Source organism: Amphiprion ocellaris, chromosome 2 (genome assembly GCF_022539595.1).
Source record: "Amphiprion ocellaris isolate individual 3 ecotype Okinawa chromosome 2, ASM2253959v1, whole genome shotgun sequence".
NCBI classification, from domain to species: domain Eukaryota; kingdom Metazoa; phylum Chordata; class Actinopteri; family Pomacentridae; genus Amphiprion; species Amphiprion ocellaris.
This window is the reverse complement of record NC_072767.1, coordinates 31,943,483-31,970,091: the sequence shown is the minus strand read 5'-3', so window position 1 is coordinate 31,970,091 and position 26,609 is coordinate 31,943,483. Positions and strand designations below refer to the sequence as shown.

The 26,609-nt window shown below is 40.6% G+C and overlaps 3 protein-coding genes across 3 annotated transcripts in view; all 3 read right to left on the bottom strand.

Moving 5' to 3' along the window:
* Window positions 1-658, bottom strand: part of crocc2 (ciliary rootlet coiled-coil, rootletin family member 2) — a 41,536-nt gene extending 40,878 nt beyond the window's left edge. The window contains exon 1 of the mRNA XM_023265004.3: window positions 422-658. Coding sequence (XP_023120772.2) covers window positions 422-478 — 57 coding nt within the window. The 5' untranslated portion in view covers window positions 479-658. The remainder of the gene's footprint in view (window positions 1-421) is intronic.
* Window positions 659-948: 290 nt separating this feature from the next.
* Window positions 949-6,134, bottom strand: klhl30 (kelch-like family member 30). The gene is made up of 8 exons (XM_023264978.3): window positions 5,981-6,134; window positions 4,433-5,276; window positions 4,155-4,356; window positions 3,540-3,626; window positions 3,235-3,390; window positions 2,826-3,014; window positions 1,667-1,812; window positions 949-1,563 (listed from the first exon to the last, which is right to left on the bottom strand). Exons 2-8 carry the CDS (start codon window positions 5,204-5,206, stop codon window positions 1,312-1,314), a joined length of 1,806 nt encoding a protein of 601 aa, XP_023120746.2. The 5' UTR covers window positions 5,207-5,276; window positions 5,981-6,134; the 3' UTR covers window positions 949-1,311.
* A 309-nt stretch (window positions 6,135-6,443) lies between these two features.
* Window positions 6,444-26,554, bottom strand: LOC111565037 (espin-like protein). Its single transcript, XM_023264977.3, has 11 exons — window positions 25,993-26,554; window positions 23,754-23,944; window positions 20,730-20,916; window positions 20,458-20,640; window positions 20,185-20,316; window positions 12,399-12,563; window positions 12,167-12,293; window positions 11,861-12,033; window positions 11,593-11,757; window positions 8,967-9,925; window positions 6,444-7,580 (listed from the first exon to the last, which is right to left on the bottom strand). The coding sequence occupies exons 1-11, from the start codon at window positions 26,284-26,286 to the stop codon at window positions 7,049-7,051; spliced, it is 3,108 nt and encodes a 1,035-aa protein (XP_023120745.2). The 5' UTR covers window positions 26,287-26,554; the 3' UTR covers window positions 6,444-7,048.
* Window positions 26,555-26,609: the final 55 nt, after the last annotated feature.

Genomic DNA, 26,609 nt, shown 5'->3' with positions numbered 1-26,609 from the left:
TATTGCACATGATTACGCTATATGGATGAAAACACAGTGATATTTCATTGAATCTTCCCTGAGTAAAAATTACAACTTTTTTATGTAGAAAAAAGTGATAGAAACTGTTAGTTTTTTATTTTGCACAAGAACAAATACTCTGTTGTTCAGCTTAGCTGAGTAATGCAATTGCAGTGTTGAACATTACAACGTGTTTGAAGTGTACTTACTTTTCTTGTGTACTGTATACAATATTATACAGTATAATGACATCAAAATAGTAGTATGGTAACAGTGACATGACTTGACTTTCAACTGGGAAAAAATTCACTGACATTGCAGGTGTAATTCGCCCATTTTTTTTTTTTTATTCACATCTGTGCTGTCTCTACTGTGTTAAAACAGGACATGAAATACGTTCAATAAAGCAGTTGTTACCGACCTGAATCACAGCCTCCAGTCGAGGTGAACGACCACCTTCCTCCCGTTGAGAACTCATTGCAAAAATGGTCCAGTTTTAACAATAAAATGTTTAGTCGTAATATTAAACCCTCACTTGCTACGAGACGGAAACACTACTCAACGTTAGCTAGCGTTTAGCTTGCTATATGCTAAAAAATTTTTCGATGGAAAGCGGTTAAATGTGGAGCTAAACAAGGCAAAAACAGGTCAGGACATCTAACGAAAACAGAAAAGCTAAAATAAGCTGGTACCTGCACTAACAAAACGCTTGAAAGCTCAAAAAATAAATCACTGACAGAAGTTGAAAGTGAAGAAACTTTAGGAGCGACAGCAGCCATGTAGAAATGATATAATCCCAGGCGACGTCGCTATGGCGACAACACGCTTCTGGCCCGTGGTCATGGAAACAGAATGCTGGCTTGGGCGTTGCCATGGCAGAGCAGACGCCTCGAGCTAAGCTGCTGGATTCCTATGGGTTAATGATCAATACAATAAAACTAAACACTGTTTTCTCAGGAAGGATTTACATCAGTTGACTGTTTAATTCATATTTAAAGCATTTTCAATCAATATACAGCTGCAACAACTAATAATAATCCTTACATAAAGTATTTCTACAAAGATTTAATGACTCCCAAGGACCATACAATAACACAAAGGCATTCAGATCTCAAGCACATGATACGAAGTATAAATAAGCACCTGCTGAGTGGCCTAAAAAAACATCTAAGAATACCTGAGGATCATGTAACACACTATTCTAGGACACAATGACATCCCGGGATAAACATTGCATTTGCATTATATCATAGATACGTGTCTCTGTGAAGTCTTTGACTCTGAGTTTAGTCCGACTGGGACAGAGGGCCACTATATTGTTGACTCTGTGTGGAAAACCTCAGGCCAATGGGATGGATCAAGAAAGATAGTGCAGACTCCACTGTAGAACCAAAGTCTTGGAAGGCAGCATTCCAAGTCCCAGGTGTTGGACGCTCGGTTGTAAACCTCCACCTCCACCCCATAGTCGCCCTCCATACCTTTCCAGTGACCTCCAGTGACATACAACTTGCCATCCAAGGTGACAAGGCCACCGTTCTCGTGGAGCATGTGAAGAAGCTGGACCTATGGGGTGGAAAAAGCATCATTTAGGTTCAAATTAGAGCACAAAGCTGATACAGATGAATATATAGATTTGTGGGCAGTCTGCAGTGATTTCTAATCCCACCTTCTGCCAAATGTTTGCCTGTGGATCATATGAGTAGACTTTCTTAGTGTTGTCAGCAACCAGATATATAGTCCCGTCCACGCAGACAGAGCGAGGAGAGGACAAATACTTTGGAATGAAAGGTGAACATATGCTGATCCAGTTATCTATAAAAAAAAATAACATATATATCACTTTGCATCAGAAAGTCTACAATGTAAATCAAGGCTATAACATGCATCTGCCAGTGAACACAGGATATGGGGGGAACTATACTAGGAAAATCTCATTTGTTTCTTTACATTAATGCCAGATAAGTTAGTAAGATAATGGACAAATGCTGCAGAGACATTGTTAATATATGTGGATTCGATATTCAGCACTGAATCACTATTTTGTGACCAATTTCAATAAAATAAATTCTTAAAAAATATTTGCAGGCTCTAGTCACCAGTCTGGGATGTTGAGCAATAGCTCACTCACAGCACCATTTGATTAGTTGAAAGATAAAAACTAAACTTTTTTTTTCTTTTTTGTATGTAATGTTGGAAATCTATTTCCATTAAAAATTTAAGTTAACCCTCCTCTTGTCCTCATTTATGGGCACCAAAAAATATTGTTTCTTTGTCTGAAAAAAATCTAAAAATTCAGCAAAAAAATTCCCCAAATTTCTAAAAATTTGCAAAACCTTCAGGAAGAAAATTCCAATAATTCCTGAAAAGTTTACCTTAAAAGTTTTATTTTTAAAAAAATCCCCCAAATTTGGCAAGAAAATTCTTGTGAATATTTTCAAAAAAGGGGTAAAAATCTTCAAAAAAAATCCTAAAAATATCTAAACTGATTACATATGTTTCAGTAAAATTTCTAATATTCTCTTAAGAATATTAGAAATCAACCAAAATCCAGCGAATTTCACTGGATTTTGGTTGATTTTTTTTGTGAATGTTCTTAAGAAACATTTTTAACATTTTTTTTTACACCAAAAAATGTTCACAAAATTCCCCAAAATGTTGAAAATGTGAACATCAGAAGTTTCACTGTGAAAATATATTTTTTTTCCACATTTTCAAACTTTAAAACGGGTCAATTTTGACCCCCAGGACGACACGAGGGTTAAAAAAGAGCTGACACTTTGGAGTTTCGATCTGATAGCAGTGATTTGGTGCTGCAGCATCCTTACCTATGACAGGGTTGTAGCACTGCATTGTCAATGCGTTGTACTTCACTGCACATGAGCCAACCACATAGAGCTTCCCATGACAAGCTGTGGCTGTGAAGTTCGTCACATATTTTAAGGCGGGGCATGTCAAAGCCCAGGTGTCGTTGTAAGGGTCATAGTGTTCAACCTCAACGCGATCCAATGTTGTTCCTAAATGGGAAAAAATTAGGTTGATCATGTTCTTATTACCATCAAACACATATATTTACAGGGAGTTGCAGTAACATGCATCAAACATATGCATCTTCCTAAAAAGTATCCCTTCAGAGGATCACAGGTGAGCAACTGAGGAGCAGCTGAGTTCCTGGAGTTGATCCACAGCACCGCAGGTTTAAGGCACCACATTCAAGAATGATATTTATTTTCTTACCTCCGATGACGTAAATCTCCCCGTTCAGAGTTGCTGACGTGTGGTTAGTCCGGGGCCGGAGCATTGGTGCCACAGTAACCCACCTCCCCTCTCTTGTGATGTACTTCCAGGTCTCTGTGGTTGACCAGGTGTTGGTATTCGAACCTCGCGAGCCCCCTGTTACGAAGACGCAAGCACTTTGTCGTAAATCTGACACTGTTTTGCATTCATCAAAAGAGAAACTGTGGAGCTCCATTTGGAACTGTTTCTTTGCTATTTGCCTTCAAAGTTTTTCTGTTCAAAAATGTTGGATACACCTAACCCACCTGTGACATACACGTCGTTGTTCAGGGAGACCATGGAGTAACCCCACTTGTTGGGATTTGGGAAATTAGGGAGCTCATGCCACTGTTCTGTAGAGAAAAGCAAAGAAGATTTAATGTTGAAAATCATAGACTAGATCACAAATACAGTATTCAAACAGTAAATGTATATTGTAAAACGTCAGGCAGAGATGCAAAAATCCTTGAGGTCCATTTAAGTGTAAATAAGTCAGTTGGGTTATTACACGCTGGCCTGAAACAACTTCTTTGGCAGATCATCAGCTTCTGGCCAGAGCTGTCGTGCATCCACATAAAACCAGAAATCCTAAAATGAGATGCAACAATCTTTTCCTTAACATCCCATGTGAAAAACATAACATGGATGCCTTCCTCCAGCCTGCACAATAAAACGCTTATTTGAGGAACTGAGATGATGATCCAGTTTTGTCACATCCAGACCACATTTCTGCAGAGCCATTTTTCTGTCAACGCTGCATTTAACGATCTGCAACATCTGCCAAACTGTTTTGAGGAATCACACAGACATTCCCAACAAACTTGGAGATTACAGTGGAATCTGAACTTGAATTTTTGATAGAGGAAAGAATATTTTTTTACTAGTCTTTGTGTTGTAGAAGGCACAGTTCCTGGACAGCAGCCGTTGCAGTCTCGGGTCTCTGTCCTCGTCTTCATCTGAATCATCTTCATCATCTGAATCATCCAGAGATCGACCTCCCATTACAAAGAGCACTTCTTGCAGGTTTGGTTGTGGACTCTGAGAGTTGAGTCTGTCCAAATAATCCGGTGCCAAATCCATTTTCTAAAAAAGTGAAAGGTATGATTGTTTTTGGAAATCCACTCATTTTAAAACACAAAAGTAATGTGAACTGCCTCACCTCTTTGTGGATTTTTTCCACAGCCTCCCTGCAGTTAGGAGAGGCCTGAACCAGACTGTCCTTCAGCAAAGTGTCAGCGAGGTAGTCCAGGCTGAGCAGAAAGAGACGAGACAAGGTGAAGAGCTCAGGAAGGTGGCAGAGTCGAGACTCTTTGTGGTGCCGAACCCATTTCAGGATGGCCTCCACGCGAGTGCACTCTGATCGGATTTGTAGTCCTTCATCAGACAGGCAGGCAACCAGTCTGTCTTTTCCCAAAAACAGAAACTCCTCACCTTGTTGAACAGCTTCAAAGTTCTCCAGGAGGAAGGCCCAAGCTTTGGCCACCACCTCGGGGCAGCCGTGGATCTCCCCGAACTCCAGGATCCCCAGGCAGTTGGTGGCATCAATCTGGTGCTGGAGGTATCGGCTGCAGACGGTTCGCACTGTCTGGAACTGCAGCTGGCTGGAGGTGCAGATCAGCCCCTCCACATTGCTCTGGTTGATGGTCAGCTTGCCTGTGTAGGCGAAGTCGAGCAAGCAGCTGAGTATATCGGGATCGACGTCATGAAGCTCCACTCGTGCGGCTATGCTCTCCACAAAATCCCCCGAGAACATGCAGCGGAAGTACATGCTGCAGAGGGCCAGCACGCCGCGGTGACAGGGGAAATCCCGACCGCCGGCGCTCAGCGTTACGTCGACAAGTTTGGGGTGAGAGCAGAGGGAACGCAAGCCCTCCAGGATGCTCTGAGGATGGGAGGACAGGCAGAAGTCCAGGTCATCCACATTACGCACCATGATGAAGTACAGGTAAAAATGAGGGTTGAATCTTCTGTAGGAAGGGATGGTCAACAAGTTCAGCTCTTACCTAAAAGCACAAAAGAAACATATAAATACAAAGAACTAAACTAAAACTAAAAATCTAATTAATCATGATTTGAAACAATGTAAATTTAGCAAATCACACAGACTCTATGTATGACTTATGTTATCCATCTGTTGGGCAGTGGCCCTTCTTGTGTGACAGTCATGCTTTCAGTGGTATCTAATGTGGCAAAGCTCTATCATGATTTATATTTACTACACAGTAAACATTGAATTTAACCTTGACTTTAAAACATTACATCACAGATCAAACCGTAATATATACAGAAAAAAAATCAAAATGAGACATTTTCACAAAATATTTTTCACAAAAGAACATCTTTTCTTTCACGATGAGGCCCAAAATCCTACAAAAAATGTAAACTTAGCACCTCTGACTAGCATTTAATTTTGAAGATACTTTTCAAGTGCCATACAGATAAAGACATACAGAACAACATGTGATCACGCGAATAGCTTGTTATTTATTACTTACTTAGAAAATAGTGGTAAAGGCTAAGAGTGACCAGTCATAAAAAATGCCGTATCTTTCTAATTGTGGCATCGCTGTGTTATTACAAGAACCACAAAGTACTTTTGGCTCTCCACTGGTATGATTCTAATGTTTCCTCAAGCCAACAATAAATTACATTTCCTGTCATCAAATATCGTTAAATTAACCAAAGAATCAACAAGAAAAAAACTCACCACAGAGGCACAGAGTGGAAATAATGGCTCATCCTTCCAGTAAAACAAGCTGATTGTCACGGCTGCTTAGATCAACATGGAGTGAGCAGTATGGTGAGAAGCGACTGCCAAGTCATTGGGGTGGACTGCCTGTCGTTCATATGGTTATTTTTAGGGCTGACAGTGACGCCGTGCTGAAGCCAGATTCCAAACAACATGTATGGGACCCACAGCTGCTGTTACAGACACATACTTAGGATTTTTTTCAACAGGCCCTGAAGCTTGCAAAGGAGACAAACAGAGTAGCCCCAATAATTCTGAATGTGACAACTGATTAATAATACTGCTATAATGAGTTGTTGGTTGTTTATATGAAGCTGAAGGTGTGTAAGTTTTGACCTTATGTGCTTTTTAAAAGGCAACAAACTAAATAGGGTGTAAAATCATTGGAATGACTCTTAAGAATATGTTAACAATGAAATAATCAAGATCTGTACAGTCATTTTATTTCGAAATAATTGGTTCTCTTTCTGCCAGATTAAGGATCTTAGGCTGCGTTGGAAGTATTTAACATAAAATCTTTTCTTACAAAATGGGAGAAAAATACTTTAACATCAAAACAAAGATGTTAAGTCTCAGGAAAACACACTTTAAGCACTCTCTTTTGTAATAGGGCTGGGTATGGTTTGAAATTTGATGATGCTATCGTCAATGTGATCCCTGAGTTTCAACACAAGTACCAAAATATCTCCATATCCTATTACTATAAACAAGTTTTTACACCTACTTTTGAAAACCTTAACAAAAAAATTTCAAACTTCTGCAATTCACTTATGTTTAATGAAACGCAATAAAATAAAAGAGTATAAAATTAACAAAATTTTAACTGACATCAGGCAACACTAGATCAAATATTAAGTAAACAAGGCTAAGAATCTGGCTACGCTTTCTAAGCCAACTTTTGTTTGGTACACAGTTGCTACAGACAGTTCATTTCACAATTCAGAAAAGTTCTCAGGTTTAATACCCAGCCCTACAATTATATAACTATAAAGCATATAAAAATATCTTTAAAAATGACACAAGCCACTACTCGAAATCAAAAATCTCTGCCTCCTTCTCTTTCCAAAAAGCAAAACTACGGTCGATGTATTTGCAAATTTCCTCATTGCTAAAACTGGAAATGTCAGTTCCACCATAGAGCATCCCCTCATCAGGCGTAGGTGTCTGCACAATGACTTTAGGGACCCGTCTAACCTCTGGCAGGCTGTGTTTCACCACATCCACAGTGCTTTCAGATGAACTCACAGCATTTCCAAAGAACTTCACTTTAATGTCCTCGAAGCCGTCCTTCCACTCGCGGTTCCCAGCCTCGATGTCCTGTATGACGGCCTTGTGGAAGTCCCTGACCATCTCCCAGGGGAAGCTCCCCACGTGATCGAACACCTCGAAACACAGCAGGTGCCTCATTTTGCGTTCGTCCACAGGCAGCTCCAGCTCCAGGATGTGGAAGTAGCCCAGCATGAAGAGATCCAGGGTCAGGTTGTCGTACTCCACGGGAACCCCATCCAGACGAGGCAAGAACTGCTCTGGAGAGTAGAGTGCCTGCTGCTTGTGGAGCCTGTGGACAACGCAGCATGGTTAAACAAGGTGCATAAACACAAAGCTGCAGATATTTTCACTCTCTTTGAGTCTGTCAAATTATCTTTATTTTTCTTACTAATGGTTAAAAACTGAAGATTCAGTATTTACAACTATATAAATGAAAAAAAACTGCAAATTCTTACATTACAGAAGTCCGATATTTGGTGTTTTTAGTTAAACTACCTCGTTAAACCTATTTTGAAGAACTCCACAAATAAGTGGCACAAACTGCTGAATAATGCAGGACTGATCCAGAACCTGCAGCCAAAAGAAAGAAACAAAAGGCTGGATGTACAGAGTGGGACGTCTCAATGGGGTAGATGTCCTGAGCAGAATAAGGACATTTTGAGCATCTATCTTATCTTTGGCAGTTTAAATTGCCTTAAGAGTTTTACCAACAATTTTACAAGCATATGTTTTTATTTCATATTTGTAATCAATTGATGGTTACATTAAAAATCCTGTTATACTATGTAAGTTCTTGCCTGCATAACCAAAAAATTAAAATCAATGACTAATGACTATATGACCTGCAGAGATTTGCTAAACCAAAGAATTGAGGAGACATTGTCTAGGGCCACTATTGGTTGTCACAGCGCTGCTAGCAAGGCTAGCACGGCTAGCATGGAGAGATAAATGAATTTTCCACTGGAGGGGAACAGCAAAAATACAACAGAAAAATCTGATTGACTAGTTTGGAAAATTGATAGTTTGAAGGTTTTAGTAAATAGTTGCCAATTAACACGTTCAGCAGCCAATGTGTATTAATAGCAACAATTTAAAAATAATTTCTGGAGTTTGTGATCACCAAACATAAATTCTGCCAGCCAATAACTACAAAAACATCACAATTATCTGGCTAAATGGTCAGCGTTTTGCACTAGTTTGTAGTTTGTCGCTAACTCTGCTCTTTGTTGCGTAATGTACAGTTGTATTTAATTAGAGCTTGTTGGGTGAAAAAGTGCTAGATGAGAGTTGTGAGTTGAAACAAAAATATGAAAGTAAAGCTTTAAAGGAAAACAAAAGCCGTATCAGGTGGAGCGCTCCATATTTTGTAACAGTGGAGAACTGCAAAGTTTGGGCAAATTCTTTGTGGGTTTATCACTACAAGTGACACCTTTTACATCACACATTGCAATTTGATCCATTATTAATAGAAAAATGTGATTTATACAGTTTTACTATTTGCATTTCGATGTACAATATCATAGATATTAAATTTATTCAATGTTTCTCTTAAGATTTGTATTCCTAAACAATCCTGTGGTACCTGATGAACCTTTTGTGACACTTTGACACATATAGTTTGCAGCGCTTGAGTACTGCTGGTGAAGTTAATCACCTACTAAGAGGAGGTTCTTACCTGCGTATCTGTCTGGAAGGAACACTGGAGATCATGCTCCTCCAGTTCCCCAGCATCTTGTTGACAGCACTCCTCTGCTTGAAGAAATGTCCCAGGGAGCTGTTCAACATCTTTGACTGGGCGCTCTCCATGCTGCCGCCACAACCGGAACCCGATTTGTCACCCATCTCCGAGTTCCCGCTGCTCATCTTCCTCTCTGCTGCATCTTTGCTCTTCAGTGTCACAGTGTAGGCAGATTTCTTCCAGTGGCCTAAGAACAGAACGACGATACGCTCCTTTCTGAGGCTGGTGGTCTCCAGAACATCAGCAACATTTTCATCATAGTCGATGCCGGAGTCACTGTTCTGGTCTGTTTCTCGGGTTGGACTCAACACTTTAGACTGCCTGTCTGTCTTTGGGGCTTCGAGCTGTGTGGAAGAGCTAAACAGGATGTCCTCTACCGGCTCATCCGGCAAAGATGAGCTCTGTGTCTCGAAATTTGACTTCAGAGTCCTCACAGACACTCCAAACTGATGGATTTCATCCTCTATCCTCTCCCTGCGTCCCCTGGTGGAGTTCTGTCTGTGTGGCGTCTGAGAAAACACGGTGATCAGGTCGGTGTTGGGCATCTTGCAGTAGGGCTGGTCCGTCAGGTTGGTCATGAGCAGAGACATGCTTTTTACGATGCCTGAGATACGGCCGCACCACACAGGTAGGGGAACTTGACTCGAGAAGTTTCTGAACTGCGTGTTGACGGTGATGTTGACGATGGGGGCTGGCAGGATGTGCCTGAGCTCCTCAGCCAGACGAGCCAGCTCCAGCTCGTAGCCTTCACAGTTCCTCTGCATGGAGACGTTGGCAATCTGCTGCTCCAGATAGATGAGATCATCCTCAGTCAGCAGCTCACCAGAGGGCCCCAGGATGGCATTGTGGGCTTGGGAGTACCTCCAGCTCACTTTGGCATATCTGTTCCCGTTTTCCTGTTAAAAAAAAGAAAGAAAAAGAGGCAAACACAGGCAGATAAACACACTAGATGTCATTTTAAAGTCGTTTTAACATTTCAGATGGGTTTGGCGTGCAAGAAAAAGAGTTATGATACAGTAAAACTGCAACATAGACCTTATCCAAACCTCAGAAATATGACTTGACTTGCTGATTTGTTATGAGCAATTGAAGGTAAATGGTGACTGTATTTCCAAGTGTTTTTCAAATTTGAGTAATGCAGATTCAGACAAGCATTACAAAGTCACACCACAATTTTTGCTTTTCTCATTATGGCCTGGTTAGACTCAATAGCTCAACTTGTTTAGGAGCGGTTTTAATTTAAAGGAGGCTTTACAACATGTAACTGACTGTCTAAGCGCTGCAACTGCTGTGACAATTATTTTCTCTCTCAATTAATGCTGCAGTTATTTCTTGAGCGATAAATTATTACATGTAAAAAGTGAGCAAAAAATCCTCACATTGCAATTTCCTACAGCCAAAAGCATGGGTGTGGATTGTGTTTGAACACTGGGACACACTTAAGAAATTATGAGCATCAAACGCTTCATTTTCTGCATTCTGGCAGGTCAAAGTTGGCCAAAAGTACTTATTTCTATATATTTAGATTGCTTGTTTTTCCTGACCAACAGCCCAAAATCCAAAGTTATTTAGTCTCACGAACCAGAAAATGTTTGACATTTTTGATTGATTATGCAAAACAATTCATCAGTTATCAAAATAGTCTCATTTCTCTGTCAGTTCACTTTTTGAATAATTTTACATGCCACATATATTACATCTAATTTCCTGGAAACTTTCATGACAATTCCCCAAAACATTTGCTGGTATTTAAATTAATATAACATTTCCAAGAAATAGGAAAGGTCTATGCAGTTTAGTTATAAGAGAAATGGATAAAGTCTCAACTGCTACAAGTACCTACTAGTTCTGTGCAAGTCTTTAAGATAAATATCTGACATCAAAATCCATGAGAGCTCACAAGAAAGAAAAGAAAATAAGTGGAATCGATGGATAGGTACAGTGACGTCTTCAAATATGAGACCACTAATGAAGATAGACTTAACAATTTGAGTGAACAGGTGAATGTACATCAATTTCAGAATGCCTTTAATGACAGCAGCACTCGGACTCCAGCAGTTTGTGCAAATCTGAAAACCCGTTATCCCACAAATGTTTAGTGGGGTTGAGGTCAGATGACTGTGGAGGAAAGTCCTTGACAGTCAGTCATCAGTCCTTGGTCTTCAAGTCAAAGGTCTGCAGTGTGTTTTGGCTTATTATCTGGCTCGACTATGAATCTTTCTCCACAAAGATGCAGGTGCTATTTCTCCTTGATCGGGGTGGAGCTGAATTGTCAAACTCCCCAGACTTGAATATTCCCAGCCGAATGTTTCATCGTGGGTTTGATCCCCTGTGGTATCATTCTCCCTCCTGTACTATCTGTACTAGATATTTTCTTTGACTAAAGACACCGCAGCAAAAACTGTTAGTGAGATGTGATGTACTTTGCAGGATGAGAGGATTCTTGTCTGTATTCACAAATCTGTGCTGCATGCCATCACAACATATTTGTAAGATTTAGATGAATGTCTAAATGTCAGCATATTATTGATGCAGCCCTGTTTAATCTTTAGAATGGCATTACCTTCCTCCTCTGATCCTCCTCATCCAGCAGTCTGGCCTGCAGCTGCCTCACCATGACCTGCCTCTTCCACTCAGCTATGGGGCGGCCCCGCTCATCATGGGTGGGCACCAGATAGTCGATGTCTGACAGGTTGGCCTCCTCAGTGGGTAGGACCACCATCTTATTCTACACAGAGCACGGGAAGGTAGCATTTATCAGCATTTTATCTAAAGAAAGGAAGCTTCTACAAAGGCAGGATGTATTAGATAACAAAACTAAGTATACTTACTGCTTGTCCAGTGAAGACTCCCGATATTCCAGACTGTTTCAGAGATTTAATGGACCTCATGTCGCCAAGAAGTTTTCTTTCAGCCAGGAGGTTTGCATCAGGCAACGCTATCTTATCAGCAGAGACAGATTTCTCACTCCCATCGGCCTTGGCTTGATTGAAACCTTTAATAACTGCGATACAAATAATAATGCAGACTAATGAACATGCACTTTTTTAACTTTGAGCTATGACTTACACATAACATTAAACAGGGCGACCACTTGTTGCCGTGCTTTGCTAAAATATATACAGAAATTCTCTCACCAGATGTAGCGATCTGAACCTGCTCTACTCTGTTGACAGCTGTCTTTTGAGGCTGTGCAGAGGGTGAATGAGGTCCAGGGAGGGCATGAGGGTATCGGGCCTGTGGGAACTCTTCACTCTCAGGTTGCTAATTTGGAAACAAAGCGGACAGAGACAAGTTGTTTTAAGCTAAAATAAAAAATAAAAAAAAACCATGAAATGAATGGAAAACCTCTTAAAACCTAAACTTTACCTTTAAACTATCCATGTGTGTGTTACTGCTGTGACTGTCCATGCATGTGTCACTCAGGCTGCCGTAGTAATCCTCCCTGCTGCGCTGCAACACCACAGCCGGCTTCAGCTTCACCTCCTCCTCCACTGGAACGATCACCTCGATGGGCTTATGTGCACAGGACGTCTGCAAATGTCACACAGTCACATTTCAATGTTACACAAGGTAGAGCTGCACCATATTGTAAGAAAAAAAAAGCCTTTGCAATATTTAGTTTTTCTGCGATAGATATTGCCAAATGAAGAAATACGGCAGTTTCCACCAAAAGACAGACTTGTGTAACCATTTGGAAAGAATGAATCATTCTAGAAAGATTTAGCTGATTTTGTAGGAAAGCATCTGTATAGAAGATAAAAGACTCTCTTGAAAAAAGCAGAAAAAACAAATTAGAGTCATTGTCATATTGTCTCACACTGGTAAATGTGTCCAAAATAGCTTTTGCTTTGAAGGCCCCTTCAGATCTGACGGTTTTGATTTCAATGAGCAAACAATTTGTTGACAGAGCACCTGTTTTTGATCAACACCATCCTTTCTGTGTCCAAAATATGTCCATATAACTGATTTTGTTTGTTTTTCACAACTAAAATGTATTTTTTTGTGTTTTTCACCTGTATCTCGCTCATTTCACTCTGCACATGTGGAGCCTGCATGTCACCAACCTCTGTATCTTGTAAATAAAGCTGAAAAAACTCATAGCCATAAAACCCCATAAACTGTAGTAGTAAAGGATGTTCTCTCAAACAGATGTTTCCGGTAGATCAGTCATAGAAAATGAGAATTGTTTTCCTTTTGTGCCTTTCTTCACAACGCACTGCATTTACTATTCCTAAAGTAATCAATGCTGGAACGATATATTGGGCAGCCTGAACACAAGGCCAGATATTAATGAGACTTCATCAAATTAACATCAAATTCATGCTCCAAAATTTCTTGTGTTCTTAAAACACATACACAGACAAACTAATGTCCAAAAAGGAGATGCTGGATAATTAAAAACTGTTTACTGCTCCATATTTGTCCTGTCATTTAAATTGGGTCACATCACACCTACTGTAACAGTATCTCCTTACAGACACTTCACCTCTCCTGAACTGCTGCTGGATGGAAATTCACATTTTCCAGCTTGACATCGGAGCACAGTTGGACAACTGTCATATCTTCATTGGTTTCCCGCTTTTTTCATGTTTTTTTAAGCACACATCAGGTGACAAACCTGATTTGTCTCTTTACATGTGGCCTCATGCTGATTATTGAGTAAAAGTTTTGTTCATATATATATTTTCACCATAGACAATAATTTCTCCAAGTTATAATCATGAAAAATCTTTTTTCTTTTGTTCTTGTGATTATTTTTTATGTAAAAGCGGTGTGACCAGGCATCATTGTGTGACTTTTTATTGTTTGACTTCTCCTTTGCAGAAGTGCATCAAAACAACCACAGAGGGCAGAATTTTTTCCATGTTTTTAAGCACACTCAGCACCTCCTGTTTTACATTTTATGACACCATTTTAAGGTTTTACTTTCATAAACAGACATTTTTTTGAGTGTTGTACAGAAAAAAATGACTTGAAAATCCTTATTTCCCTGTTTATTTGCTGTCAAAGACATTCAACACAAGTATATGAGGTAAATGTAGAGACAAGTAAGTATTTAGTTTTGCTCAAAGGCTCATTGTATTCTACAGCAGATTTTACAAGATTCCAGAAATGCACTTTAAGCAACAACAAAAAAAATGAGTGGAACTGGGTGGTGTAATCAATCACACTAAAGTAAAATTTGTTTAGTTTTTTCCCGGTAATTATGACATGCAAGGAACAGGCCTTTTCTCAGCAAATAAGTGTCTAACAGTCAAGTATATTATGGAGAGAGGAGGTCGGTTTCATGTTTTGTAGGCTGTCATATAAATAACGTTGTGGTGTTAATTCTTTAGGCAAACTAACAACAGTTAAAATGTCTAGACTGAAGTTAACACATGAAACATTTTAAAGCCTGAAGACACGATGAAAGACAAAAGAACAAAAACAAGCACACGGGATAGTAAGCAAGCTGGAATAAGTGGCAGCATTTCACACCGCTCCAGGGAGGATGTAGGATGTATGGAAACATTTAGGTTCCCTTTAATGAACCTGTATTGTCCTAATGCACTCCATGCAGAATGCATATCAAATTCAGCTCTCCGAGGACATTATTAGTAACCAAAACATCAAAGGCAGGCCTAATATGCTGCTGCATGCTGTTGTGCTTTATGTCCATGAGGTGGTCCGTGCCATTTCCTCTCACACGGCACTTTGATGTCGAGCTACACGAAATATGCTGTGACACAGCTCAGGCGGAGGAATAAACTTCCCAGAAATTGTGCAATCCATAAATAGATAAACAACAACGGGGCTGGGAAACGGGTGGAGGGGGAGCCTGATTCCTTAGTGACCCTTCTCGTAACAGTTCAATGTCCTAAAAGCTACGATGAACCTTGCGTGTGTGTGTGTGTGTGTGTGTGTGTTTAATTAGACGCAGTGGCCAGAGAGCATTTGGTTTTCATCAGCACCCCCATCGCAATTGCCACGCAGATCCAGATAGCCTAACCCTGTTTTTGGCCTGGATCCACTCTCCCTCTGTCGAAGACCACAAAGACCCTGATCACTACAGATTAGGAGCCAAGAGTTAAGAAACAGCTACTCAGTGCTGTCTCATTGTCAGACATGCAGCACCAGTAATCTGTGGTCCCTGTAGGTCGAGCCATGAGAGAGTTTAAGTATTTCAGAACACTATGTGTATTTAAGAAACATGTCTTGTAATGCTGCGCTCTGGAATCAATCATTAAAACAACCTGCTTCCATGTGAAATATTCACGTTCATGGTGATAAATTGCAACGTGGAATGTATACAGCGGGTGTACATTATACACAGAACACTATAGTGTAAATACATGTCCACTCACATGGTAATATACTCTCAGGTTCCCTCCAAGGAGGTGAATGCTTGTGAGGCTAATAACTGACACATACAATGTTGTTTCTAACATTTACAGCATTTTTTCTGCACGTGCTGCAGCTAAATAAATTAAAAAAGAAATGAATGAAAGTTTTTGTCTCCTTCACAATGAACCATTGTAGCAATTACTGGATCAGAAAACTGTATCTAAAAGCAGTGCAAGATTCAAAAAAGGGAAAAAAAAAACATGCCTAATTTGTGCAAATGGACAATGACAAAATAAAGTAAGGTCATGAGTCTGAAGCATTAGTCATGCCTAACCGTAAGAGGCTATAGCTGATCAGAAAAATAGGTAAAATGCTGCCAAAACATCTGCCAGCTGAGGCCTCTTGAACAGAACGTACAAGAGTTTCCTTTCATTTTAGAAAAATAATTACTCAGCCTGTCCAGTTACATACTACAGCTCAAAGAAAAACACACGAAAAAGAGCAAAAGCAGATAAAAAGCTCTAATAATAGCAGTGAGAGTGATCAACAGACCAGCTAGAACTCACCACCCGACCTTGAGCAGCTCTTCTAGCACACAGCGGCTCGACTTCACTGCACTGTGAGCAGAAGCACCGACTCGTGCAGGCAGGTATCCGAGGCGGCTGCTCCCTACCAGGGATGTGACGCTATCTTAAGATCACCGACCGCTTGTTTGACACCATCATCATCAGCATCACTGCCTGTGGCCAAGGCCCGCCAGGCAATAAACAATAAACTCTGATCGGAGAATGCTGTTAATAATTAAGCGAAAGGATAGGATGGCCGGTAATGTCACTAATGCATGGACAAACCAATGGTCATGTTGTTGCACGCAGGGAGGTATCAGCGGAAGACTTGTCAAAGCAGCTGGAAAACAGACATTTTATCCAGACGCGTTCAGCTGATTTTTTTTTCCACTCGGGACAACTAAATGGAGGAGCTCCCTCACTGAGCATTTTTTCACTAATCATGTCATGTACCTGATATGGTTCGTAAAATGTGACAGTGGAAACACAACGTGACACCGTAAGCTGAACACACAGCTTTGACTGTCAGCGTGGAAAAACTAACAAACAACAAGCAGAGAGCAGGGATAAACTGTGGCCACATTTACCAGGATTTCATGACTGAAATCATCAACTAACAGGCCAGTTTCCTAATGAATATTACATTTGCTTAACCGAGGAGGCTGCAACCAAATGCAATTAGTGATTAACACAGTCCAGTCCACCGCCAGCATGATTTCACTGACAAAGATGAAGTAGAATCATCACCTTTTTGACCAAAAAAAAAAGAAAATGTGGATGCTTTATAGATGTGGAATTAATGGAAGAGCTGTTCTATTGGATTTCATTCACTTTCACAGATAAAGAGATGATGAATGCTGCTAAAATTGACTACAACAGTCCTGCAATGGATCTCACATTCATGAAGGTTATAATGTTCTGCTTTTTATGTCTCACAGAGGTGATTCTGCTGCAGGCTCATTTTGGAGGCTGCAGTTGTTGATGCTGTTGAACTTTATACTGACTGGTGCTTCTAATATCATGTCCAGTCCATGTACTGTATGTCGACATCTCTGTCTATAATGCAGCACACTTCAACAGCATCACCAATAATTGCAAAATGCACCAATATTAAATCTTTGCCAATATCCTGTATTTTCCAACACATTTTGGCATTTTGGTATGTGCATACAATATATGGATTTATCGTATTATTGTGCGTAGTGAGGTCATGATGGTCCACTGGCAGGTGCAGATATAACATACAATAATTTTCAAATGTACATATTTGCAGGGCAAAAAAGGGAAAATACTTGAATTTACATGTAAAACGTACTATGTTGATCTTTATTTACCATTTTAAAGCAACTGTAAATTTGTATCATTCTGTCATGTGTATTTATGTAGTGTATATTATTGTCATTTTGCATTCTATTGTGAAGCACTTTTTGAATCTTTTCTGTGAAAAGTGCTATATAAATAAAGTTTACTTACTTACTTTTCTACTATCCTGACAGTTGTTATCTGTCTGTTCATATTGGGTCACTGCCAATATTTCATTTTAAAGCCAGTCAATTCTGATGCTGATATTATTGTGCGTCCTTTAAAATGGCCATAAATTTGGATCTCTTACAACAAAAAATGAATATTACAACTGTCATGAAGGTTGCATTTGTTGCAGGACTGCTGTATCAGAGTGTACTGTTTCTAGGTAGGTTCACCTAATAATAATAATAAACTGCCAACTGAAAACTTCTCCTAGCAAACAGGAGAAACAGGGACTTCTCAGTAAATAAGGAGGGCTCTATCATATCTAAATGTGGATAAATAAAATCATCCTCTGGTCACAAACTTAGCTAACTGTGTAATGTATACCCCACTTGCTCTCCTGATCAAATGCACAAAATTTGCTACAATAAAACGCAAAAAGCAAATGTCAGTTTCCCATAGCTCCAACTGACATATTCTTTTTGTCAGCAGTCTGGATCCTAAAGATATCTGGTCTACTGCCATAAAGACAGAAAAATGTAAAGAGTATCAGCAAATACTCACATCTGAGGAGCTGCAACCTGTTAAGTTTTGGCATTTTAGTTCAAAAACAGGTCAATCACTGCAGCTCCACAGCTATTAATAGATTTTAAAACCTTGGCATCTTTTCCAGATGAGTATGTAAAGGGTATCACACAGTATATGAGTCTATTATATAGATTTCGTGGTGCTGTAAAAGATCTCTCAGTCTGTCATAAATACGCAACAGCGATGCAGCCAACTTTGTAATTCAAACAGATCACCAGCCCCGATCTGAGAAAAGATGGAGAGTTTAATAAGAATCATATCCTTAGAATATTTCATTCATTATAACATTAAGAAGACAATAAATTCAGTAGATTCCCTTTAATGAGGAAGATTTTAAAAAGGGTATTATAGCACGTGGTTTGTTTCTCTTCACCAGAAACTATCCGGATGTTAAGACTTTTCCCTGAAAAACACTGCGACGAAGGGAAACAACATGTTTTCTCTGTCCCAGTGTTCTAAAAATACCTAAATTCACAAACAACAGTATCTTTGGCCTGATCTCCGTGAGTGTGTTTGAAACATGTGTGAAGTAAACCTCACGCCACACACCGTTTATTTGATTGCAGCTGCTCCTGAGATGCAAGATGAGGGAAGAGTGGTTGACAGCGCTGAACGAGTCTGACCTCGTTGTGTTGCGATCCAAACATGCAGAGAAGCCAAGTACACAGCTCTCTGCAGCCAATGTCCCAATCCATTCAGGTCACTCCTCGGAAATGAGATTATCTGACTGACACTTAAGAACCGATGAAACCCGTGATCTACGCAGCACTTTACACGTGAAACACCACCAGAAATGTAATTAAGCCATGTCTACTTGCACAGCTCATCTCTGGCGCAGTGCGTCTCAAAGCAATACAAGAAGATTTGAGTCAATTCACTATTATTTCAGCCTCTCTATCTGATCTACTCTTTGTTCATAACAAGTGTCAGATTGTGTATCTAACTCATACACTGCCAAGAAACATGATACACCATTCTGCCTGCTACCAACTTTACACAATATGCAGAGGTGACAATCATCGCACTTCCAAGTCTCTGGAAAAAGAAAAAAACACATGACACACAATCAAACGTGTGTTTGAAGCCCATGACATCCTGCTCTCCAGCTCTACAGAGGGATCGAGTTGCTGGTTCCAGGCATCAGAATGGTGAAAACGCTGAAACTTAAGCTTGTGGATCCCATAACGGGCTCAGCCCCTGGGCCCTCCACCTGAGCCGCTGGAGAGGGGTAACTGATAGGCCCTTAGCTGGCGGCGGCTCCGGCTGCGTCCGACGCCGCAGCCGGCCCGGCGCTAATTAGCTCTCCATTGTTGATGGGAGGATTAGTTCTGAAGGGGAGCTCGGCAGCCACGCCTCGCTGCTTCCCTATCATCGTCCTCTTCATGTATGAGTGCTACTCTCCTCTGCTGACTTATTCATGGCTTCTATTGGCCCACAGCTTTGGTTACTCTGTACATTGCTGTGTGAAGCTATAGTCAAGTGTGATGGGGGGGAAACAACTACAGGCTTTAAGGTTTAACACGTCTGCTGACAGAAAGGTCCCCATAGGCTCTTTCAATTACCCTGATTCTTTGTTTCCTATTTAAAATCAACCCTACAAGCTCAAATTTCACAATCACCAATAACTATAAGCCTCTACACTTTATTATGAAAGAAAAACAAATAAAAGAGCAGCAGGATGAATAATGAAATTTGACATTATGAATTTGAATTAAACAGTTTTAACCTCATTGGCCCCTGATTTGACACCAGCACAAACAAGGTGTTAACACTAAAATATTTATCAGTCACATTAAGGAGTGGCGAGCTTTCCACGCAAAACAAAAGAGCTAATCTCAGAGTCCTCCGTGGCAAACCGAGAACAAACAATCTCCTCCGGCACTCACGCCATCATTGCCTGTAATGCCTTATTGAACACAAAAGCCTTCATCCTCCACTTTCTTAGACCTCTTAAACTGAGAGCAATCAGGCTGAGTGGAGGAGAAGAGCTCAGGAGAAGGACAGGCTTGACCTGAATGAAATACATGTAACAAATTAAGAAAATGATTCACCGAGGCTCCAAGATCTTCCAGATGTTTGACCGGACTCACCCGTTCGAGCTTTGATTCTCATGCCAAGGCAAACAGCTGGGCAGTGACACGAACAGAGGACGCAAAGCAGGAAAATGTGCAAAACAAAAGACAGTGGAGGTGAGGAAGAGAGCTCACATTTTTCTCCATGGCACGGAGATATCTGGCACATTCATAGTGGCCGTTGTACTCTGCCAAGTCGGCGGCTGTGAAGCCATCAATGTCTTGATCTGAAGGGTTTGCTTGATTGGCCAACAGGATTTTACAGCACTGGGAAATCAAACAGGACCAGGAAACAAAAATATACATAAAATTGTGTTTATGAATCCACTTAAGTTTATTTAGACAAGACACAGGCCACAAACAATAACAAGATCATCACAGGAAAACAACAAAAAAGGTTAAAGTTACCTCCAGCTCTCCATTCTCTGCAGCATCATGAAGTGGAGTTCCTCCCCAGAAATCCTTGATGACCTTTGAACCCATGTGAAGCAGCTTCTCCAAGATGCAATAGTGCCCCCTGCTGGCAGCAAAGTGCAGAGCAGTCGCCCCCTCTCTGTCTTGGCAGGACAAGCTCGCATCGGTGCAGGTCACCTGTTTGGAGTTCATGAAATAAAGCTCAAGGAAGACAACACATGTAGGAAACTCTTTCATAGTAACGACACAGAGGCGTCTCTACTGACCAGCCACAGCACCACGGCCTGGTGGCCCATGTGAGCCGCAGCATGCAGGCACGTCATGCCATCGTGGGCCCTCAGGTGGACGTCAGCCCCGCAGTCCTTCACAAGGTACTCGACCACATGCAGGTGTCCTTCCTGACAGGCCAGGTACAGAGGGGTCGCACCTGTACCTGTCTGGTGGTTCACACACCTGTGCTCCAACACACAGCAGCAACAAGGTTCTGTTACCGTTATCAGCCATTAAGTGCTCGGCCAAAATTTGGCAAAATTCTGACACTTTGCACCAGTTTGATATGCAGATGATTCATTTGATAAATGTAAAAGACATATGTCAATTATAGCTACAATAATTAGTTGATGAATTGACTGATCAGTTAGTTAAGTTAGTTTTTGCACATGCATATTTTGCTGCCTTTCTTCTAACATATACAGCACTTTGATCAATTCAGATAGAGAGATTAATTTGAATAGAATAAACTTCTGATTGCTGTTTAATTTGAATGACTATTATTTTTTTGGCTGTTTCGCCTTTATTACAATGCACAGTGGAGAGAGAGAGAGAGAGAGAGAGAGAGAGAGAGAGGCAGGAAATGTGGGAAAGACATGCAGTCAATGGCCGTGGATCAGACTTGAACCCATGACGCTGCATTTGGGACTATAGCCCTTGTTTATGGGTCAACCACTCAACCTGTTGAGCTACAGAGGCGCCCATAATGAATTCAATTTGATAGGCAAAGAGTTTGACAAATAAATAATTGCTGCAGTCATTTTTGAAGAAAAATGCAAGCCACTTTTCATCTTCAGTGTTTTAAACGTGAAGAACATGCTTGTCTCGTCTATCACATATGAAAACTGAGTGCTTTTAGATTCTGAAATGTTGCCCAGACAAAACAACACTTCTGAAGGCATCAGCTCAGCTTATGGTAAAATATTTTTCACACTTTTCTGACACTTTGTAGACAAAGCCATTCATCCGTGAACCCAAAAAACAGTCAGTGATTGTCAGAGTGCAAAGAGTGTCTCCCTTTGAGCTAAGATTAGTGTTGACATCCTTCAGTAATGACAGAGAAATGCAATAATTAAATTATCAAGGACAGCAATGATAAATATCTTTTCATATTGCTTATAACAAAATTTAAAAAAATGCTACTTTCTGAATATAATTACAAAAATAGCAATAAAACAACAATAAACACAATCCGTCCATAGATGCGTATCACAGTGGTATGAACCTCTCTGTAGCTCTCTGTCTCTGGGAATGATCCACTAGTGATCCGGCTTTACATTTAAAGTGACAGATAACCTGGAATCCATCTCATAACAAAGTTCACTTTATTTATCTGCTATTTCTCTTCATGATCTGAGTCCAGCAATCCTGTTAGATCCTCTGGGCTGCATTTACATTGACGTACATACTGTAGTTGAACAGTCGCGGGGCTGATATGTGATCGACAGCAGCTCTGCATGTATTATGCACAGGTTACTGATGGTTACATGTGAGGTCTGAAACCGCCATGCACAATGCAAATGACAGTCATACTCTCCAGTAACAAGGAGATGAAGCAGGAAGAGCCCCATGTCTTCATCCGTTTCTTAGTAAGTGCCACTGTCTCAGGTTTAGGGAATGGAAGGGAGATTTGTTGGGGAGAGTAGAGGGACAACGGGGTGTTACTTTTCACGTTGCTTACATCTTCTTTTTGATGAATGTAACCCAATGCCATGATTTCTTTCTTGTTTAATTATGCTTCACCTCAAAATATATGCAAATGTGATGTCATGCTAAAATATAGGTAAAAAAAAATCCCAAACTTTTTCTTCCTTTGGATTCATTTCCAGTCACATGAGAGTGATAAAGAAAAGAACAGTAGAACACCAGGTGGTAGGTTTTAGTCTTAGTTGGGTTTTTTGCCGGAAGACGCATCATGAGCCACAAAAGCAGTCTACAACATGAACAGATTCAGACTTTTAAGGTTTCATAAGTCATAAATCAAAGGAAACAATCCCGTCAACTTGCAAGGTGTGACTGTCTGTATCATTATTATTCTTCTGAAATGGTTTCCAGTTTGAACATGTGTATCTGAATTAGTCCAATATAAAAACTTGCCCTTGTGTATTGTGGAGTAGTTTTCCAGTGTTTGAGAGAGTCGTAGGTGAGCTGGTGTGCTCGAGCTACAGAGGGATGAGTGGAGAAAGAGGCAGGGACTTCACCGATCCTCCCAGTCGAAAGGAGGCAACAGTGCAGACCTACATTTAAGACATTCTAAGGCGGGGATTGTTTTAACGGTTTAAAAAAAAAAAAAAAAAACTTCTAAATATGCAGCTTTCATCTTAATACCAAGAGATGAGTTTTTAGGGATTCAATCGACAGCTAGAGAGGGACTTTAATGTAGACCACCATTTTCCAGCTGAATCCTACAGATCTGCTTCTACAACATGCCACACAAACTAGTGGCCTTTAAATGAGGTATAGACGTTTTTTTCATTGGCAGCATAATAAACAGAACTTCTCTGACATCCAGCTAGTTAAAAAAAACTAAACACATGATCTCAACAGTATTTCTAAGAAGGAGACTGATAGTGTGTAGTCCATCTGTGACTGAAAGGAATGTGTCAACTTGATCGAAAAGCAACAACTTGGACAAAAATCTGACCAGATGATGGCGCTACAGGTGAAAGGTCACAGGATCACCAAAGTTCACAACGGTGGTTGGAAATGACTCTTTTGGGGACCTTGTGAAAATTTCTTATACATTTTATTTTATGACAGTTCATCTGTTAGTTGGAAAGATGTATTACTGTAATCAACAAATTATCAACCTCATGGTGGCGCGAGAAGAAAAAACGTGGCATTTATTATTGGGGAACCATGCACATTTGTACCCACATTTAATAATAATATATCTTTTTCTTGCTAAAATATCTTGGAGTCTGAACCAAAGTGCTGGACCGACTGACTGCCATGTTACTGACTGTAACATGGCTGAAACATCAGGGATGGCACCAGTGAACTAGGGGCTGTGAACTCACCCTGGTGCCTGCTGAATGAGTAGTTCTAAGCAGGTGAGGTCTCCGTTGGCTGCAGCGTAGTGAGCAGGTACAGCTCCACAGTTTGTCTCCACACTGGCCACTCCTCCGACAGAAAGCAGCCACTGAATGACCTCCACACAACCGAAGCGAGCTGCGAGGTGAAGAGCCGTGGCACCGGCAGCATCTCTGGCCTGCAAACAATTACAATACACTCACCGTAGGTAAACACTTAATCAACCCAGTCACACAATGGATGAGGTGTGAGATTAACAGATTAAATATTCATGTCTTTTCCAAAGCTACAATGGAGGTTCTTACCAGAACCACCAATTTAGACATCTTATGTATCCATTAAGGATCATTAAGAAACAGTACTTTGAAACACTAGATGTGTTTTTTAATGTTAGGCAAACTCCTGCAGATTTGATAATAATGGTTTGTAATTATGAGAAACAAGAGATGCAGGTAGACTTCAGTCTGCAACTGATTACTAAGTTCAGTGAGAGCTCCCCTCAAGCATCTGGACATAATTACACTTGCAACATACTAATGGATATGCAGTAAGTCAACACCGTTCTGTATGATGTAAGCAACTGGTAATACATCAGAAAAGGTAGTATACAGTAATTTTTACAAGTGCAGTGATGTAACCACACTTTGGGGTCAGTCACATTACAGTCATATGAATTTAGACTCTCACACAACAAAGTATTCAGATCCCGATTACTTAAGTAACACCAAGCATTGGAATGTAAAAAATAGTCCATTGCAAGTAAAAGTCCACAATTGAAAATGTAAAAAGCATGAAAGTAGAAACAGGAGATTTTACTTGAAGTGACGATAAATAACCACAATGACTGTTGCACTCATTAATGTGTTAGCAGCAGTTTACTGTTGGGGTTGGTGGGGATGGAGTCAATTTTAAACTGTAGGACTGTAGCTAATTAATTTACTAATGATTTCATCGAATGAGGAATTTTCTCATTTCATTGATCTGGCTCAATAGAGAAAAAAAACTCCAATAAAACTCAAGTATTCTTACCTTTTTGACATTTCACTGTGGTGTTTTTTTCTAGGCTAGATGACACATAATGAAACTGTAGTGCAGTGATGACAGCCTCAAAAACACAGATTCAGAGTTTCAGAGTTTATTACAAAACAAACTTAAGGAACCGATCCTGCCAGCTTGCAGGGTGGAGCTTTCTGTTTCGTTATCAGTTCCTCTCTCTGTATGTCTGTCTGCTTCTGTGTCTGAACCGTCTGTCACATGACACTATCTGAAACAGTTTCGACAAATGGAGTTGTGGACATTCAAGTGCTGGCTACGGAACTATGACATGCATGTAGCAATAGCCAATAGCCTGCCCTCTTCTTCCTCATATGAATAAATCTGTATTTGAAGGTGGCCTTTTACAGGCACTGGAGTGTCTGTGTGCTGGTCACGCTATCTGATCATTTAAAGCGCTACCGGAAGAAGCTGTGGATTGAGTCAATATGTGAGAATCTTTCACCACTTGAACAGCTAAATTGAACCCTTTTCTAACTTTAACAATATAAATGAGCTTTTCAACTTTTTCAACCAGAAAAGAGTCAGAGGAGCAGACAATTTGCATGCTGCATTTATATTTTTATTATATTGTATGTAACTTTGATACACAGAGAGGATTTTTTAGGAGTTAAATGAACAACCTGAAAGGGAATTTAATTGATTTGACTGAACATTTGGTAGATGTAGAAGTCAAGAAAATATCATTCTGAAAAACAGGCTAAAATATTTCAAAAGAAAAACAGTAAGGTCTCACAATGAAGAAGCTGGAACCATAAAATGTTTAACATTTTTATATGAAAAATATGAATTAAAATGCTTGTGGTTTCATTTCCTGTCAACAGGTTTATCAGTTATTCAGTTCTACCTGTACATCATCAGGTGCTACATTTATTTTACAACAAAACACTGCATTTTTTAAGCTTTGCAATTGTTTTGTATGAAAAAAAAATCAATGAAAGCTGTCTCATAAATGCTGTAGATTGTAAGTATAATGTGGCATGAAAAGAAAGTACCCCAAATGTGTATTTGAGCACAGTAGTTGAGTAACTGTACTTCATTACTTCCACCAATGTGAGTCAACAGAAACTGCCAGGAAAGTTGCACATGTGGCATCTCTCCAAGGCATTTGAGCTCTCAGGCTAAGTTTCTCCCTCTCTCTGTGTAGAGATTGTTCTGAGTGGATAAACTTACCTCAGTGTTGCAGCCTCCGTGGTCCACGAGCCACTGTAGCTCCCGGATGTTGCCAGTAGCTGCTGCATCATGTGCTGGTGTCGCCCTGTTCAAGGCCCGGGGATCAGCTGCCAGACCCAGCTCGCCTACCAGGAACTGCAGGCAGTCCAGGCGTCCACACCTGGCGGCGTGGTGCACCGGCCCGGCACCTTGGGAATCACTGATGGCCGGGGAGAGGTGACCAGAAGATGCCAGATCCCTCAGGGCTGCGAGGTCCCCGGCTCGAGCCGCCTGGATGGCCCGATGAAGCACCATCTCCAGCTGCTGTCAAGTGGTTATGGCACAGACAGAACGGGCTCCCTGGAGCTCTTTGCATCCCAGCGAGCTACCATCACACTCTCACATGCACAAACCCCCATACAATAACCAAAAAAAAAAAAAAAAAAAAAAAAAAAAGCTAATGCACTCACTGCCTCCTCCTGAGCCAGGAAAGCGACACCAGAGCGGCAGCCAGCTGGCCTGCATGGCTGCTGGGGAGAGAGGAGGGGGTCAGAGCCAGCCAGATAGAAAGGTAATGAAAGACGGGTGGAGGCACAGCACTCACGGCCTCCTGCTTGCTCTTTGTGTGGCAGTGACCA

Excerpts from the sequence above, each read along its gene's own strand:
- klhl30 (XM_023264978.3), bottom strand. The coding sequence starts at position 5,206 with ATGGTGCGTAATGTGGATGACCTGGACTTCTGCCTGTCCTCCCATCCT. Across the intron at positions 3,015-3,234 it reads GGAGATTTACGTCATCGGAG|GAACAACATTGGATCGCGTT; the intron begins GTAAGAAAATAA and ends TTTCCCATTTAG. Across the intron at positions 1,813-2,825 it reads GTGCTACAACCCTGTCATAG|ATAACTGGATCAGCATATGT; the intron begins GTAAGGATGCTG and ends TTTTTTTTATAG.
- LOC111565037 (XM_023264977.3), bottom strand. The coding sequence starts at position 26,286 with ATGGTGCTTCATCGGGCCATCCAGGCGGCTCGAGCCGGGGACCTCGCA. Across the intron at positions 20,917-23,753 it reads CTCATTCAGCAGGCACCAGG|GTGTGTGAACCACCAGACAG; the intron begins GTGAGTTCACAG and ends GTTGGAGCACAG. Across the intron at positions 20,317-20,457 it reads CAGAGAATGGAGAGCTGGAG|TGCTGTAAAATCCTGTTGGC; the intron begins GTAACTTTAACC and ends TTGATTTCCCAG.